We start from the raw sequence: 17,471 nt of genomic DNA on the forward strand, positions 1-17,471 counted from the left end.
GATTGAGTCCAATCTCTCTCAGGGTCTGAGTTTGTGGATGGGGGCTAATTTGCTTGTGTGGTTCAGAAAGTGGGGCTCCTTGAGTAACTTCTGCAGAGCATCTGGGAAGCCTTGATTCCTGGTTTCTCATTCCCTCCTATCATCCCCGCATTGGGCACCAGGATCGTTGAATTAAGAGTTAGTTTTGGTCTTTTGTGAGGCGACTCTGGACCGTGTCTTCTGTTAGGGTGGGTTAGAGGTCTCCTCAGACTGAGGTTTCCAAGTCCACTTGCAAGTTTAAAACCCTGATTATTTTCCCTACCCATAGGCCTGGAGTTCAAGGACAAGGGTGGCTTTTCTGAGGAAATCAGACAGGAGGCCCTTAGAATAAACATCTTGGCATTCATTCCATGACCCCCATCTACTTCAAAGGGCTGTCAAATACAGCCAGGGCTGAGCACACAGGGCAGAGCTGGCTTCTGCGAGGGGCCTGCTTTTGTCTGGCACACACGCTTCTGGGACTAACACTTACCCCAGACTTGGCTGCCCCACCCCACTCTCCTCCTGCAGAACTCCAGCCCTGCAACCTATCAATCATGAGGGCTAGCTTTGCTTCATTCCTTTGCAAGTCTCTGGTCAGCCCGTGGAGGCTGTGAGAGCCAGTGGTTAGCACCAGGCATGCAAGAGGACTCAGGGTCCATGCCTGAGAAAAATTTGGACCTCAGAAACCAGGGTCTGCAGTGTTGACCACATCTCCTCAGTGACTGGATCAGTAAAAATTAGAAAATTAAAATATTAAAAATTAAAAAATTAAAAATTAGCACCATCAGCTCAGGCTTTCTTCTAAGAAGCCATTCATGGCATGAGCTCTGACGGGTGGAGAGAAGTGATTACCTGACATATCACCTCAAAAGTCTTGAAAGGACAGAACCCTCCAAGTGGGGTTATTCACAGCTCACCTCCAGCAGCTCCAAACTGAAAGTGAGCAAAAGAGTAACATCTCACTGGCTCTTGAGAGACTATTTGAGCCATTTCCCTGAGGTGGGGAGAATAGGTTGAGCCAGGGCAGCAAACCTCAATTGCAGAGACAAATTCATAGGACATTTTGTGACAGGAAGGCTGAGGCCAAGACAAAATCTCTACTCTGCGTGGTAGTATCTTAGCACCAAACCAATTATTTTCCCCTTGTGTGTTTCCAGATATTTCTCTTACATGACACATCTAGTTGCTTCTGTATAGTGTTCCAACCTTGCCCAATGCCACGAAGATTCCTGGAACCTCCTAGGCACGGTCACTGAGAATACAGCCCATCTACCACCAACCCTAACACTGACATTTAAGCAGTAAGTTAAGAGCCAGACACTTTTATCTTTTTCTAAATTTTTGGGCCCAACTGATTATTTTCAAATCTCAAGATTTACTAAGAATCGCATGAGCATAGTGAAATTGAAATTATTAGGGTTTCAGAAAAATGTAAAATACCAGTGTGTGCACTGTAACATTTTTTTCATGATTAATTTTGTTGCTTTTGTACCCATTGGCTTAGAATCCTGGATATTTTGTGGCACCCCTCAAATTGAGATATATACTGCAAAATATCCAGGAAAAAATATATGATAAAACTATATGATGAAAACTATACTCTAATTATTTAAATAGATAGGTAGAAAGATTTCTTTTCAAACAAAATCTTTAGCATTTGTCCAGTCCTATGTCCTATCAGTTAAAAAGTACCGTTTAAAACAGTCAAAATTCTTCACAAAATTATTCAAAGTCCAGGGGAATAAAAACTATGATTTGAATTGAAGCTACACATAATTTAAAAAATTAGAGGTACAGAGGAGCAGATACATAAGTTCCATTAACTTATGGGGCTCGCCAGGCTGGAAGGAAACCACACTTTATCTGGGTTAACGGTCTCACCAAAACCACTCCAGACAAGTGTGTATCAGACCGATTGTTAAATCGGGGAGAGACACATAACAGACATTTTCTCTAGTGGGCTCCTATCTCCTGCTCACCCTCCACGTCCTGAAACTGCCCTATTTTTCTAGGTTTTGCATCCTATCCTTTCAGGGCGGGAGGTCTCCATATAAGCTAATGGGCCTCTGCCAAACTCTCTAATTCTTGCTGCCATCTAGTGGTAAATTCAGAGACTACAGGGCAATATGGAGCAGGAGGAGTGGGGGGGAAAGGAAGGAGGAGAGCAGTGATGGGGCCCTGGGGATACAAGAATGCACAGAATGAGTACTTTAAAGAGGAAGGAAATGAACAGATCTACATACTTACCCCTCACCCTGATTAAAGTAAGTAATAATAATTTTCACAATTGCTCAGCATCTACCCCAAATGACCAGAAGTTACATAGACAAGAGCAAATACACTTTTAAAATAATCCAGCTGACTTAGGAGAGAACCCTAGCTAGCTGGTCCTGACTTCTGGCTAGTCACGAGCCTTTGTGTAAAGTGAGTATCAAATGCACGAACTCTAAGGGGGAAAATGTGACATCTACCAAATTTAACACGATTTCGAGGATCCGCTTGCTTCCGTTTATTCAGGTGCCTTTGGTTCAGGAAACAGAGTTACGCTCGGTTAAAGATTTTGGAGCTCAGAACTGCTGGTAAAGTAATCACAAAACCACAGGCTCACAAAGCGATGTAGGCTGGATGAGGGACCTCCTAAATTTGAGACCCTCTGATCCCACTGCCTCGGCCGTTGAGGAAGGGGGCATTTAACCTTTCACTAGATTTGGCTGAATTTTGTAAGATCCTGGGCTTTCCCTGTGTTTTTAGCATTACCCAGTTTATTCCCACAGGCCAAGGCTTTGAGCTGGGGAGAAAGTAGTGCTTCTTGATGGGTAAAGGCCACTGAAAACTCTGAACGTTTTAAGCATTTGTGCATCTCATGCAGGGTGAGCGGCCACAGTTAATCTGTTGTTTTAAATCATGGGCTGTTTTCATGCACTCTCTGGTTTGTCTAACTGGTTTTCCAGGAGTCTGAACTCTTGTTCCTGCTGGCTGCAATGAGCAGGGAATGTTGAATTTTAGATGAGCTGTTGCACTGGTTTTGAGCCTGAGGTGCCCTCCTAGATTAAGGAGCCAACACCGCTGCCACTTGGTCTCTTTGGGACAGGTGTTGGCTTGTAAGAGCTAGCTCTCAGGATTTTGATCAAACTGTCATATGGGGCAGACAACTGGTTCCGTTATCCCTCAAACCCCGGTTTAAATATTTCATTTTCTTCGTTTCTTTTCCTCACTTCTTTTTTTTATTATTTTAAACATTTACTGTTTTATATTGGCAACCCCCTTGGTGATATTGGCACTAGAATGACAGGAAGAACACCCCCTTAACAGTTTAATTCTGTCAGATCAGAATTTTTAAGCCATGTATATAAGATCTCAGAGGATGATAAAAATTGACCTATGGCTTATCCAAACTTGTGGGAGAGAATTATTTTGCAGAGAAAATCTCTTAAAAGTACATTTCTGATCTTGCTACTGTTTTGATTAAAACTCTTAAAACCCACAACATGTAGTACAGGGTCACCCCCCTTAATGTTTGACCTTTGCCCACTGTTGCTTTCACCTACTTTGTGTCTTTCGTTTACCAAAAACCAAACTATTTACAGTTCTGTAACATCCCCTTATCACTTCTGTGGCTTGGTATACATTATTTACTCTTTCTGAAATATAATCCCCCATCATTTGCCTATAAGATCCAAGATGTCTGAGATACCACTCTGCAGAGTTAATTATCTTTTGCACTAAGTCCTTGCCTGTGTGCACGGCTAGTGCTGTCATTTTATTATAATGTGATTGCTTATCACATGCTCCTCCTCTCTATGAGAGGGTGAACTCCTTGACATTCGGGGCCTTACTTGGCTGTGAACCCACTGTCGTGAGGCCACAGTGATCAATTGAGGTGTGGTGAACTGAACTGCGGCTCTCACGGAATCCAGAGGAGCCCTGCAGACTGCGTCCCCACAGCATTCAGGCCTTAACTAGATACAAGGGATCCCTCTCTTACCTTCCTTCCAGCTATGTAACCTCCTGAGGAGCCAAAGCTTTTGGTGAACGTGCCCATGTACACATCAACATCTCGAGGGTCCATTCCAAAAAATTCCACAACACCCCGGCCCGTTGGGCCCACGGACCCAATACTGTGAGCTTCATCTATGTAGAGGTAAGCCTTGTACTTCTTCTTTAGAGCCACGATCTGGGGCAGCCGCACGATGGAACCTTCCATGCTAGGGCATAAGGAGAAATGCTTGTCATTAGTGTGTACCCTCCAGGAGGCTCTGTGTCATTCTCCCTTTCAATACTTCTCAGACAGCCGGCCCTGACACCAGACAGATGACAGGGGCATGCTATTCCTTTCTTCTTCAGGCATATTTTATTTGGCAGAGACAACCCTCTCAGTCTTGTAAGGCTACTTAGGCATTATTTTACTTGAAAAAAACAATTTACATTCAGCGAATTTAAGTGCTTTGAGTTGTTATAGCTAATTCCCAAGTAAACGATTAGTTCACTGCATTGTTGATCAATTTATTTGTAAAGCTGACTATTGTAACTAGACTGACCATTTTGGATTCTAGGTATTTTCTAGTTTTAATTAATTGCTCTACGATGATCCATCTCTATCAACTTGCCACTGTCTCTTTGGTCAGTTCTGTCTGACCTAAACTCGCCACTTGAATTGTCAAAGATTAAAAGAAGGAATCAAAAACATAGAAAAGAACGCTATTTAAGATACACAGCATCAATTAAAGCACAATAGAAAGTTCTCAGGATCTCTTGTCCGGTACTCATTGGAAGTCAAGGCCTTGTTTGAGGCATCTGGCAGCGTTCCCTTCTTCCGTTCCTTTGTGGCAGTGGTTCTCTATCTTGAGTAAGCATCAGAATGCCCTGAGGGTTTGTAAAACACAGATTGCTGGACCCGGCCTCCAGACTATCTGATTTTGTAGGTCTGAGGTAGGCTGAGAATTTGCATTTCTACCAAGCTCGCAGGAGATGCCCGAACTGCTCTTGGGGACAACACTTTGAGAACTACTGCTCTAGAGGAACCCTTTTGTTTAGCCCTAAGCGCTCAATTTTTCATGGTATTGTAAATTGCAAAAACACTTCAAGTCCTCCAGCATAGGGATAAATATGAAGTAGATAAATAAGTAAAATTAAAATTCATATTTTCATAGCACCTCTCAAACTCAATGGATTTGAAAGAACTTTTGACTCGAATCAGTTCTCTGAACACTTTGCAAGCTGTGTCTACACCACACACAGTTTTGACTGCACTGACAGGAGTGTTCTATGAAAACACACAGACTTGCACCCTCGCCGCACAAAGGAGCTTGTCAAACAATTCAAGCAGCCTATCAATTTAGTTCAAGAACTAATCAATTGACACAAACAGAGAGCTGAACTTCTCCCTTCTTCCTAATTAGTTTATTTATTAAATTTAATGTCTTAAAAAAATAAACTTAAGTGTTAGGTCGATTCAGTCAAAACAGTCCAGCTGGTTGTGCAGTTACCCAGACCAACCGGTGTGGGTTTGGTGGGAGTAAACTGTCGAGTACAGCAGCTGTGCTTTCTTTCTTAAAGGACTTTATTTTATTTTATTTTTTAAAGATTTTATTTTTTCCATTTTCTCCCCAAAGCCCCCCGGTACATAGTTGTGTATTCTTCGTTGTGGGTTCTTCTAGTTGTGTCATGTGGGACGCTGCCTCAGCATGGTCTGATGAGCAGTGCCATGTCCGCGCCCAGGATTCGAACCAACGAAACACTGGGCCGCCTGCAGCGGAGCGCGCGAACTTAACCACTCGGCCACGGGGCCAGCCCCTTAAAGGACTTTATTTTTGAGAGCAGTTTTAGGTTCACAGCAAAACTGAGCAGAAGGTACAGAGATTGCCTACATACCTCCTGCTCCACATGAGCACAGCCTCCCCCAGTAACAACGTCCACCACCAGAGTGGGCCATTTGTTACAATCCGTGAGCCTACACTGACACATCATTATCAGCCAAAGGCCATAGTTTACATTAGGGTTCACTCTTGATGTTGTACGTTTCATGGGTTTGGACAAATGTATGATGACATGTTTCCATCATCATAATATCATACAGCGTATTTTCACTGCCCTAAAAATTCACTGTGCTCTACCTATTCAGCCTTCCCCTTGCCCAATCCCTGGCAACTACTGACCTTTTTATTGTCTCCCTAGTTTTGCCTTTTCTAGAATGTCATATAGTTGGAATCAAGAGTATATAGTCTTTTCAAATTGGCTTCTTTCATTTAGTAATATGCATTTAGAGTTCTTCCATGTCTTTTCATGGCTCGATAGTTCATTTCTTTTTAGTGGTGAATAGTATCCCGTTGTCTGGATGTACCACAGTTTATTTATTCATTCATCTGCTGAAGGGCATCTTGGTTGCTTCCAAGTTTTGGCAATTATGAATAAAGCTGTTATAAACATCCGAGGGCAGGTTTTTGAGCAGATACAAGTTTTCATCTCCTTTGAGTAAATACCAAGAAGCACGATTGGTGGATCATGTGGTAAGAGTATCTTTAGTTTTGTAAGAAACCACCAAACTGTCTTCCAAGTGGCTGGGCCATTTTGCATTCCCATCAGCGATGAATGAGAGTTCCTGTTGCTGCACGTCCTCACCAGCATTTACTGTTGTCAGTGTTCCAGACTTTGGCTTTCTAATAGGTGTGTGGTGCCATCTTCCTGGTTTTGTTTTTGTTTTTCTTTTTTTGAGGAACATTAGCCTTGAGCTAACATCTGCTGCCAATCCTCCTCTTTTTGCTGAGGAAGACTGGCCCTGAGCTAACATCCATGCCCATCTTCTTCTACTTTATATGTGGGACGCCTACCACAGCATGGCTTGACAAGTGGTGCCATGTCCATACCCGGGATCTGAACCGGTGAACCCCGGGCCGCCGAAGTGGAACGTGTGAACTTAACTGCTGTGCCACTGGGCTGGCCCCTATCTTACTGTATTAATTTGCACTTCCCTGATGACATATGATGTGGGGCATCTTTTCATATGTATATTTGCCGTCTGTATATCTTCTTCAGTGAAGTGTCTGTTAACCTTTGGCCCATGTTTTAATCGGGTGTTTGTTTTCTTATTGTTGAGTTTTAGGAGTTCTTTGTATATTTTAGATAACATTTCTTTATCAGCTGCATCCTTTGTAAATATTTTCTCCCAGTCCATGCTTGTCTTCTAATTCTCTTGACATTGTCTTTTGCAGAGAAGTTCCTAATTTTAAGGAACTCCAGTTTATTGCATCTGTGCTTCTCACAAGGTCATTCTGAATGTCTATTTTCAGATTTTAATGAAATGAAAACCAAATAGAGTCACCTTCCTTTATATAACGTTGTGAGTTAATTCCAATATTTTCTTAGATTAATTGCTTGTTAAAGTTGCTTCCATCAAAGGGGAGGAGGTGCAGCCATCTGACTGCCCCAGCTTAGGCTGTAGCCACACGGCTCACTAACTGAGAACGTGGGCAGCTTACATGATGTTCTCTGCCGTGGTTTTCTCACGTGTAAAATAAGTACGCTGACGGGCCCCTCCTCATGTCTTTATAAGGATGACTAGAAATAATGCTTGTGAGGTGTCTGACACGTAATGAGCACTCAGTGGATGGCTCTTATTCTTAGGAGGAGGTTGCAGTGAGGCCTAACTTACAAAATTGGAAGCCCTTGATGAGGCTCTGTGTTGAATCTTCTAAGAACAAGGCCTATGGGTATCACACATAATAAATGGCCGTATGCCTTCAAAATTCTAGAATTTTCTTACCTTTAAAATGTTGTTAGTAACACAAATATGCTAAAAACCTGACATGTCACAAATAGCCATTCCTTGTTCTGGAACTGAATTTGGCAGGAGCCAGGGCTAATGTTGAACAGTTTGCAGACACTCAGGGCAGCTAATTAGCCATCCTTTGCTGGGGCTGGTCTAGCTGATGTGAGGAGTCAGCCCACCTGGTTTATATTTCGTCCTCTAAGATTAATGACTCTACAGTACTGTTGATTTCTGGAGTTAACGCAGGGCACACGTGGGTCCTAAGGAGAATTCGGCTTTCAGAAGGAGTGTATTCACCCAAACTAAGTTTTCCTTTTCTCAACGTGACCAAATTTGAATTGAACCTTTTCCAATATTGGGATATTGAGTTTGGTGCGTACAAAAAAAGGCTATCTATGCTATTCCCGTAAATTGCTGTCGAAAAACAGTGCCAAAAATGATAAAGAAAACAAGAACAGTGTTTTATTCTTTCTTCCTAAGTGGAAGGTTGTGTTTTCTTTTGGCTTCCGTGGAAGAAAAACAGTTAAAATACAACTGTAGGTAAAGGTAATTCCACCAGTTAATTTGAAGCTCTGGGCAGGGACTTGAATAATTCTTAACCCAGCAAACCAGTGAATCATTTCTTTGTATCTTTTCTATTACATAATGTGCTAGCTAAGTGACAAGACTCCTTTTGGAAACCTCTCTCTCACCACCTTCTCTACATATAAAGCATGTTATCCACTGGCTGGATTGGGAATTAGACCACTGGTTTGCCAATTTACACGGTGGAAAAATCTCCTTGGTGGGCTCAAAGTATAATACAAGAGAAGAAAGGAAGGTAGAAAGAGAGAAAAAAAGGAGCTAAGACTAATTAAAAATAAACTAACTCCTGTTTTCTTTTTCTTCGTCTTTATTTGTTTAAACCATAGAGATATAGGTTAGACATTACCGCTGAAGCTCTCAGTCCTTAAACAGGCGTTATTTTGGGGAGGAGAATGGCTTACATTCTTAGAGAAATTGGCGTTCTGACTCCAACATTTGTTTCCATATTTATTTTTTGGCATTTTGGTATTATTTCTTGATTCTTTTTATTTTGAAAGTTTGGTTTCCAGCTGTGCTAGTTTATATCCAAGGTTATTGGGGATCCCTCTCTCCCTTTCCAGTTTAGTTTTGAATAATTTTGAGGTTTCTCAATCACAATGAGTTGACAAGAAATCTAGACTTCTCAGAGACACAAAACTAGGAGTGTGACTTTAAAACAAAACTTACCGGAAAATTCAAATGAGAATTCTAAAATAATGCTATTGTACCTTTAAATAAAAAATTCTGGAATCATCAAACTTCAGACTTCAAGTTTCAATCACTCTATTTTATAGATGAAGAAACTGAGCCTTAGCTGGATGTATGATGAAAGTCAGAGGGATGAACTTGCATTTCTCATGTTTACTCCGTTGCTTGTGGACACATGGACTGACTCTTCTGTTTACACTGGGCCTCTGTCCCAGCAGGGCCACCCTGTTTGAAGCCCAGCTCTGTTTAATCTCAGTTATCTGCCCTGGAGCAAGCTATCTTGGCCTGGGAGCCTCAGTGTCTCCATCCTCCCAGTCACCTCCCGGGTCCTAGGGAGTGTGACTCAAGATCACCCATGTGACATGTTTAGCAAGAAGCAGATGCGTGATAAATGTGAATTTCTTCCTCTGACAGCCATCCTCTAGGTGGGTGAAAAGCAAACAGCTTCGCTATCTAGATGGCTTGTTGTTTTCTGGCTTTCAACTTCCTCAACTGAAAATAAACTTAATGATGAAGGGAGCTACCCTTGGTTGTGGGCTTACTAAGGGCTGGGCTTCTGTGAAGCAGTAGCTTATACGATCTCATTTAGTACTTACAAAGGAACCCTAGGAAGGACACTCAGCTGTAGGCAGCAACACCAGGATTTAAACCCACGTCCCAGACCTCCTTCCAAATCCTGACTCCTCTATATTCTACATGTAAATAATAATACCTAGATGATCTATGGATGGTGACATTATTATTTAACTATTATTATTATTATAACTTTTTTTGTGGAGTTCACTGACTTAGACTTGGTATTTAGACTTCTCTGCCTTGACACCTGCCTGAAACTTTCTGTTTTGGCTGTCTCCTCTCTTTTAGAGTTATGAAAAAATTGATTTATGTGACCTTTCTGTGGTGGGAGGGCTTTGTTTGTGGTGGCAAATCACAAGCAAGAGATAAAAAAATCTTGGAGTGAAAATTCAAAAGAGGCTTTATGTAGATATCCACAGGGTATGTGTCCATACCACATCTCTAAAAAGTAGAAGGACATTTGTAAACTATTGATTTCACATTTCTGGTTTTTTTTGGTGGAAGATTAGCCCTAAGCTAACATCTGCTGCCAATCCTCCTCTTTTTGCTGAGGAAGACTGGCCCTGAGCTAACATCCGTGCCCATCTTCCTCTACTTTACATGTGGGACGCCTGCTACAGCATGGCTTGCCAAGTGGTGCCATGTCCGCACCCAGGATCTGAACTGGTGAGCCCCGGGCTGCCAAAGCAGAACATGAACATGAACTTAACCACTGTGCCACCAGGCCAGCCCTGATTTCACATTTCTCACCCTGGCCCTTTGGAAAACCTTGTGGGAAATCATTTCATTTTCTGGTGACAGCAGCAAATGAGAGCACTCATATGCTCCAGAACGCTACCCTAGACTAGACTTATTTTACAGATGAGGAAACTGAAGTTCTACGATGTACTAAGGCCTGTCTAAGGGGTGCCCTGCTTTCTATCTATGAATGAGGCCTTTTAGGTCACAGCCTCGTTTGGAGACAAGATTTCTGTGTGGATGAGGTGAAAGGAACCTCTCCGTGAAGGCAAGTCCATGGGAAGTGGACACTTCGCTCTGTACACATGCCGGGTTAATTGAGCCGCTGTGGTAGATTTCCTCCAAATATGGCTGCCTGTTAAGTCTTCCTATCCCTTATACACAAGCCAAGCTCCCATCAAGAGGTGGGCTCTAGTTCCCCTCCCTTTGAATCTGGGCTGGCCGTGTGATGTGCTTTGACCAATAGAAGAAGTGATGGCAGAAGTGATGCTGTACCATTCTGGGCCTTGCCCTTAAGAGGCAAGCAGCTTCTGCTTTCCTTTTCTTGGAAGCCAGCTGCCGTGTTGTAAGGAAGCTCTGGCTAGACTGCTGAATAGGAGGAGGTGACATAGAGAAAGTACCCCAGAGAAGAGAAGAGAAGAGAAGAGAACAAGGCACCTCGGTCAACAGCCAGTAGCAGGAGCCCAAATGTGGGAGTCAGGTCATTTTGATGTTCCAGCCCTAGCTGAACTTCCAGCTGAATGCAGCACCATGGATGACCCCTAACCAACACCAGGTGGAGCAGAAGAAGAGCTGCCCAGTTTGTCCAGACAGCCCTCAGGGGCATGGGAAATAGCTCATTGTTATGTAAGCCATTATATTTTGGGTGGTTTGTTATGTAGCAATAGATAATGAAAGAGTCACCATTGCTAGTGAAGCCTAAGTTGTGGTTTGGTGCTGCTGGCTTGGAGCCAGAGGTCCACAGCTGGCTCCCCTGTCCTCCTGAGATCACGGTAGGACACAGGGCCACTGTAGCCATTAAGCAGCCCTGCAGCTGGAGTGCTCTCTCTGTGTAACTGATGGGGTATTTGACGGTAACATGCTGGTGGTCCACTAGCTTTCAGCCGTGATCAAAGTGCTCAAAATGCAACTCCTTGAGTGGAGCCAAGTTCTATTTATCTGCAGTTGGGTTCTGTTTACTCTGGTTAAAGGAGATGCCCCTCTGCTCCCCCTCAGCTGATACATTCTCCAGCTAGTCCAGCCCTGAGTGACAGCTGTTTGGATAAGGCCTCCCTTCCCAGGCTGGCAGCTGGAGAAAGACCCACACTTGAGGTTAGGACAGCCCAGAGTCAACATGAGATGATTTCCTAAAAGTAGCAAGTTCAGGGCCAGTGAGTAAATTATTCTGCAGCAGGGCGTCTCAGCCTCAGCACTATTGCCATTTTGAGCTGGATAATTCTTTGTTGCAGGGGACCGTCCTCCACAGATGTTTAGCAGCGTCCCTGGCCTCTGCCCACTAGATGCCAGTAGTGCTCTACTGCAGTTGTGACAACTGAAAGTTGCCAGGTGTGCCTGGGGTGGGGGTGGGTTGCAGGGGAGATACCTTCCTGGTTGAGTACCTGGCTCTAGGGTGATCCCAAAGTCTTCATAAACAGGACGTATTCTCGGGGCTGACCTGAGGATGTCCTGGTAGGCGATGCAGAAAATGGGCCACTAGCAACCTGAACTGCCAACTTTGCAACCTCACAGTAGCCCTGGGAACACCCAGAACACCAACAATTGTGGCAATAAGTACCAGAGTAGAAAATAAAATACTTGGATTATTATTATATTATTTTAAATTTGTGAGAAAACGTTTCTTTTTTCCAGAAGGGAGGGAGTCACATTCCTTCTGCTGCTTGTTATTTATTCGCATAACAGAAACAATGTGCGCTCTGGACTGATTAGATTAGCTGGCTGAAAGAAATGCTCCTTGTGTCCTCAAGTCCCCTTTGCAGCCACACTCCTCCGTGCTGGGCAAGTTAAGCCCTCCTTCCTTGCCTTTTAATATTTTTCACTTTTCTGTGGTTATCTCATGGGAAACATCTCCTTCGATTCCTCTAACGTTAGGATCGTTTGAGAATTGCTGTAGGAGTAAGCAACTCTGAGATAATGTTTCCTTGACTCATGGCCTACGGCGTCCAACTGGAGAAAAGCTTGGAGGCAATTTCCATTTCAGTAACAATAATCAATTCAGACAGAGAATGAAGCAAATTCAATCACAACTTGCAATATAAAAGTACAACTCTGAGTGGCTTAGTGAGTGTTTTGTCTGCTCAGTTTAAAAGCGAAGGGGAAAACTCAGACTTGAGCATAACCTCAGATACCTAGACCAGCGCTGCCCCCATTCGGCTCCCAACGAATTGAATTGCATTCTAGGTTAGTCTTACCGCGAGGAAAATGAGCGGGCCTTTGGTTTTCTGATACCAACTAATGGCCAAGTTCAGCGAACAACTGGAGGTCGGGGGTACTGTCCAGTTAGGGGCACCTGGGTCCCCATCACCAACATGTACTAGAGTCCTAAAGGCCTGGAGCAATCTCATGTTGAATAACCCAGTCCCCAAAGGCCTTTGAAACTGTGGGGCAGCCAAGGGTGGTGGAAAGCATCAAAGCAAGTTAGCAACGTCCTCTGAGGATGTTTCTGAGGAAGTCTTCACAAGCACGCCAGCCTCCAAGGTGCTCCACCGTAGGTACAGTCATTAAAAAGACAGGCGACCTGAGACCTGACAGCTTACATTGATAGCTCTGGCTCAGGACCCTCCATAATACCTACATCTAACTCATTTTTCCATTTAGTTAGGAGAGGTCAGCCTTTCTCCATTTGTCAGCCTGCTGTGGGCCACAGTGTGTTAACACGTCTCTGATTATGTACATACCTGTAGATGCCTTCCACCAGGATAAGAATCTTTTTCCAAGCTCTGCGGGTTCGAGGCTGGCCGTAGATTACTGCATCTCTCAGGAGCTTCTCCAGGCTTTGCATGTCTTTAAATAAGACCAAAAAAGAAACTGAGTCATGAGAAGGTTTTTCTTTCCCTCTCCCCATTTTCTGTTTTGAGGAGGCATCAGTGTTTTTAGGCTCAGGCTGAGACTTGAACTTTCAGAGAGAAAAGTTGGGATCAGAGAATGCCTTGGGGAAGGGAGAGGTCTATTTTTTACTAAAATTTAGCTCTGACAAGGTGACTAGTCATGTTTGTATAGCAGGCATTGCCTTTTAGTGCCTTGTGTGAGAGCCATTGTCCTTTCTTCTCAAACCTCATGGTGATGAAGAATAAGGAAGGATGAATGCCTAGTAAATTTTTCTTAATTTTTGATGTCAAATATAATAGTGACTTTTCATTTATCTGCAATCAGATGTAGATGACTGGGCTTCGGTTGAAAGACCCTTGAGAAGGATTTGTCTACCAACCCAGCTGGTTTTACTTGTGTGTGTGTTTGTTTTTAACCTGCAATGGCTAGACAGAGAAAAAAAAGGCAGAGGTTTCTGTGCATACTCATTATATTTCCAGTATGTTTCTGTGTCTCCTCTAAGCTTTCCCTTTTTGAGAATCTGAAACTGAAGTATTTTAGCTCTTTTGATTTGAAAAGATGGAGATGTTGCTGAAACGCTGATGTGACTGTTACATAATGTTCACCAGGCAAGGCATTAGAGATCCCGCTTAAAATGCTCACAAGGAGAAATCTAGCAAAGATACATCTAAAACAGCACAGTCCATATTGGTTTTTGGCCACTGCACGTAAAGCTCTCAAGAGGCAGGTATTCATTGGTTTATCACTGGTCCAGGCTCAAGTTAGCTGAGATTCTTGGTCTCAGTGGAGAGCTCCTCAACTTTGCCTTTTAGTCCCCAGTCTGTGGTTGGATGTGTTTTAGGGCTCCCTGCAAAGCTGAGTGAATGCATTGGTGGATGCATTTACTTTTCCACACTGCAACCCTGCCATCGCCAATAAGGCCACAAGATATTTCTTTGAAATAGAATTGTGGAAGTACTAGTGGTATTTTTGAATTGCTCAACTACATTTGAGCAAGCCACATTCAAATAAAAGTGACTACAGATGAATTGGAGTGGGGTAGGATCAATCAGTTTGATAGTCTAATATCAGAATTTCTTCACCTGAGAGGTCCCTAGTTAGTATAGTATCTCTTAAGCTGTCCCCAGCATCCACCCACTAGTGACTGGATCTTGGGTCCTGGCATTCAGAAAAAGTGTGTGATTTGTGAATAGGGGTGTTATGTTCTAGAAATCTCTCTTGAAAATCCAAGCATTGGTGATAATACACTCTTCAACATCTTTTGACCTGCTTAAGAAAACCAACAGTATAAATAATGAAGACAGGGAATAGTTATTAGAAAGAGCCCCTTTTTAGTATGCTATTAATAATATCGGGCATGATATAAAAACCAAGGGAACAAAAAATGCCATTTTTACTTCTTTAATAATTAACCAGAGACTAATTTTATTTTTAGATTTTTAATTTAGATTTTTTCGTTGATATGTCAGCTTAGATGTGGAGTTAACCAGTTTCACCAGGATAATACAGAATCCTTGAAAAAAGTAGTGGAAGAGGTGGTGGATTTTCATTTTTTTTCATGCCATGTGTTTTTCATCTGCAAAATAGGCATAATATCTCTGGAGTCAGTATTGTATCCTGTTCATAAAATATTTCCTAATTGCAAAATGTTCAGGACTTTTTTCAGTCCTTGTCCTACTCGACGTGTGTGCAGCATTCGACACAATTACACACACACACGTGTTTAAAGCTTCTCCCTTCTGGTATCTGGAAAACTCTTCACTCATTTTCTCCCATGCCTCTTCCTGCTCTTTCTAGTATCCTTCATAGGAGTCATCTCTTCTTTTCACCCCTTCTTTTCTTTTTGGTGATCCTTCCTTGTCTTTTTCTCTGTTTTGTTATTTATCTCACAGGGAATCTCAAACCTCGGTGAATATGAACCTTCATCTGGGGCACTAGTTAAAATGCAGATTCCTAGTCTCCATCCTAGAGATTCTGAACCAGTCGGTGTGGGACTGGGCTCGCAAGTTTGCGTGTTTGGGATCTTTGGACTCCTGGGCCCATCACTCAAAGCTAGTCCTCTATTTTGAACTATATAAAGGTTTTCCAACCATGTTTTAGACAAATCCACAGGGACATCAAACCCAACATTTCCAAGACAGAACTTGTGCCAGATTGCATTCTTGGCCCCCATTCCTACACTCTGCCTCATTTGAGGCCTTTGCCATGTGACTTCGCAGGCCTTCCCTGCTATAGGGGTGGAGGATATTTCCCTGCCCCTGGCTTGGGTTCAGCCAAGTGACTCGCCTTTGCTAACAGGATGCAGGGAAGAGAGAGCAGGCTAGTTCCAAGCCTCAGCCCGAAGAGGTCTTACATGTTTCTACTATTCCTCTTTGCTTCTGCCAGTGGCGTGAAAAGAACACGCCCAAGCTAGCCCACTGGTCCCAGGAGGGTCCCAGGAGAGGCTGAGAGACAAGTAACGGACAGCTCGCCCAGCCCACCTGCAGTCGTGAGTGAGAAATCAGCCCTGATTGTTGGATTCCATGAGGTCGTTTGTTGCAGTGATAGTTCCCTTATGCAATCTCAAAAGGCCCTTCCTGATCTAGCCCCCGCCTATATTCCCAACATAGTCCTCAGTGTCCCCAACACACAGCCTCCCAACTCTCCTATATGCTATCTCCTCCTGTCTGTCTGGAGAACTGCCACTCATCGCTCAAGCCTCTGCTCAACTCTTCTGGCCAATAACACAGATTTTCTTTTTTCTTGGAGTCCTTGATGGCTCATCTCTTCTTTTTTAAGCATCATCATGTTTCTCATTATTTGATTTCATGTCTCTCCTTCCCAGAAGGCAGGGACCTTATTTTATTCATCCCTGTGACCCTAGTCCTAGTGAACAGCATTAGTGTCAGATCAATGTTTGATGATTGAATCAGTTGTCTTTTCATGGAAAAGAATGTAGACCAGGAAACAGGAAGAGAATGACACCTTTGGATCTAAATGGGAATTATTGGAAAGAATAATTGCTTCATGTCTGCAATCATATTTCCTTAATTAACTGTGTATTTTGCTTTTGTTTTAAAGACAGGCAAGATATCTGAGTCTTCACAGATGTAGTGTCTTTTATTGACACTACGTCAGTAACCACTAGATGGCAGCCAAGGAAACAAAAAGCAGCTTTCTTATTTTGAGCATTTCTGGGATAATAAACCTTCGCCTGTATTGACATACTGCTTTAGGCTGAGCTCCTAAGGTATTGCAGGAATCCATGTGACTTGGGGGAACCAGCTCCCTCATCTATAATCTACCACAGGCCTGTTAGTCTCTGAATGGAATAAAGCGGTGATAAATATAAGTATTTCCTTTTAAAGAGTTTTTCCTTCTAGGACTAGAAATTCATACGTTTTTGTACAGAAATGACACCTGATGAGTGCAGTTCCAATGCCACAGTAGTAAAGACAAAGCCAAGTGAACTAAATTAGCAGTCGTTTAAAAATGAATAAGTTTTGGAAAAATCTGTACAGACAGAGATTATTGTATTGTTTATACAAATCAAAACGGTCGCGCACATATTATATAGGCTTAGGCCAGGATTAAGTTTAAAGTGAACACCACTAAAGAAAAAAAAGAAGTTTCTCTCCATTCTTTTAGGAACAAGCAGGACATGAAAACAAGCCTTTAAATGGCCGTGATGTGTTGCACGCATATTGTAGACAGAAGCGAGAGGAGTCCCAGCCCTTTCTGTGGTGGGGAACTCAGGGTGTTTGATGTGAATGGAGAGTTCCAAGGGGAGAAGTTTTTGGTGGAACTTCGTGAAAGTCCCACACACTGGGATCCTTGAGCAGAGAGAAAATCAGTCCGCCATTTTTTCCCCTGCAGGGGATGAACTCGCTGACCACTTAGAATCACAGAAGCCAGAGAGAGTAAAGGATGACTCCACTCCAAGTGCGATTCTGGACTCATGTTAGGGTCCGGAAGTTTCTCGCTGGTTCTTGGTGTCCCCCTCTATAATGCTACAGCGTGTGGGTCGCAGACCCGTGGGATTCAAGAGTTGTAGTTTATGTTCTGACGGCCTTGT

General features: G+C 43.1%; 1 protein-coding gene across 1 annotated transcript in view; it reads right to left on the reverse strand.

Moving 5' to 3' along the window:
• Window positions 1-17,471, reverse strand: part of SPTLC3 (serine palmitoyltransferase long chain base subunit 3) — a 113,733-nt gene that overhangs the window by 40,198 nt on the left and 56,064 nt on the right. The window contains exons 6-7 of the mRNA XM_046678288.1: window positions 13,267-13,372; window positions 4,007-4,226 (exon numbers count right to left, since the gene is read on the reverse strand). Of these exons, the coding sequence (XP_046534244.1) occupies window positions 4,007-4,226; window positions 13,267-13,372 (326 nt within the window). The remainder of the gene's footprint in view (window positions 1-4,006; window positions 4,227-13,266; window positions 13,373-17,471) is intronic.

The sequence above is a fragment of the Equus quagga genome, chromosome 12, assembly GCF_021613505.1.
Source record: "Equus quagga isolate Etosha38 chromosome 12, UCLA_HA_Equagga_1.0, whole genome shotgun sequence".
NCBI lineage: Eukaryota > Metazoa > Chordata > Mammalia > Perissodactyla > Equidae > Equus > Equus quagga.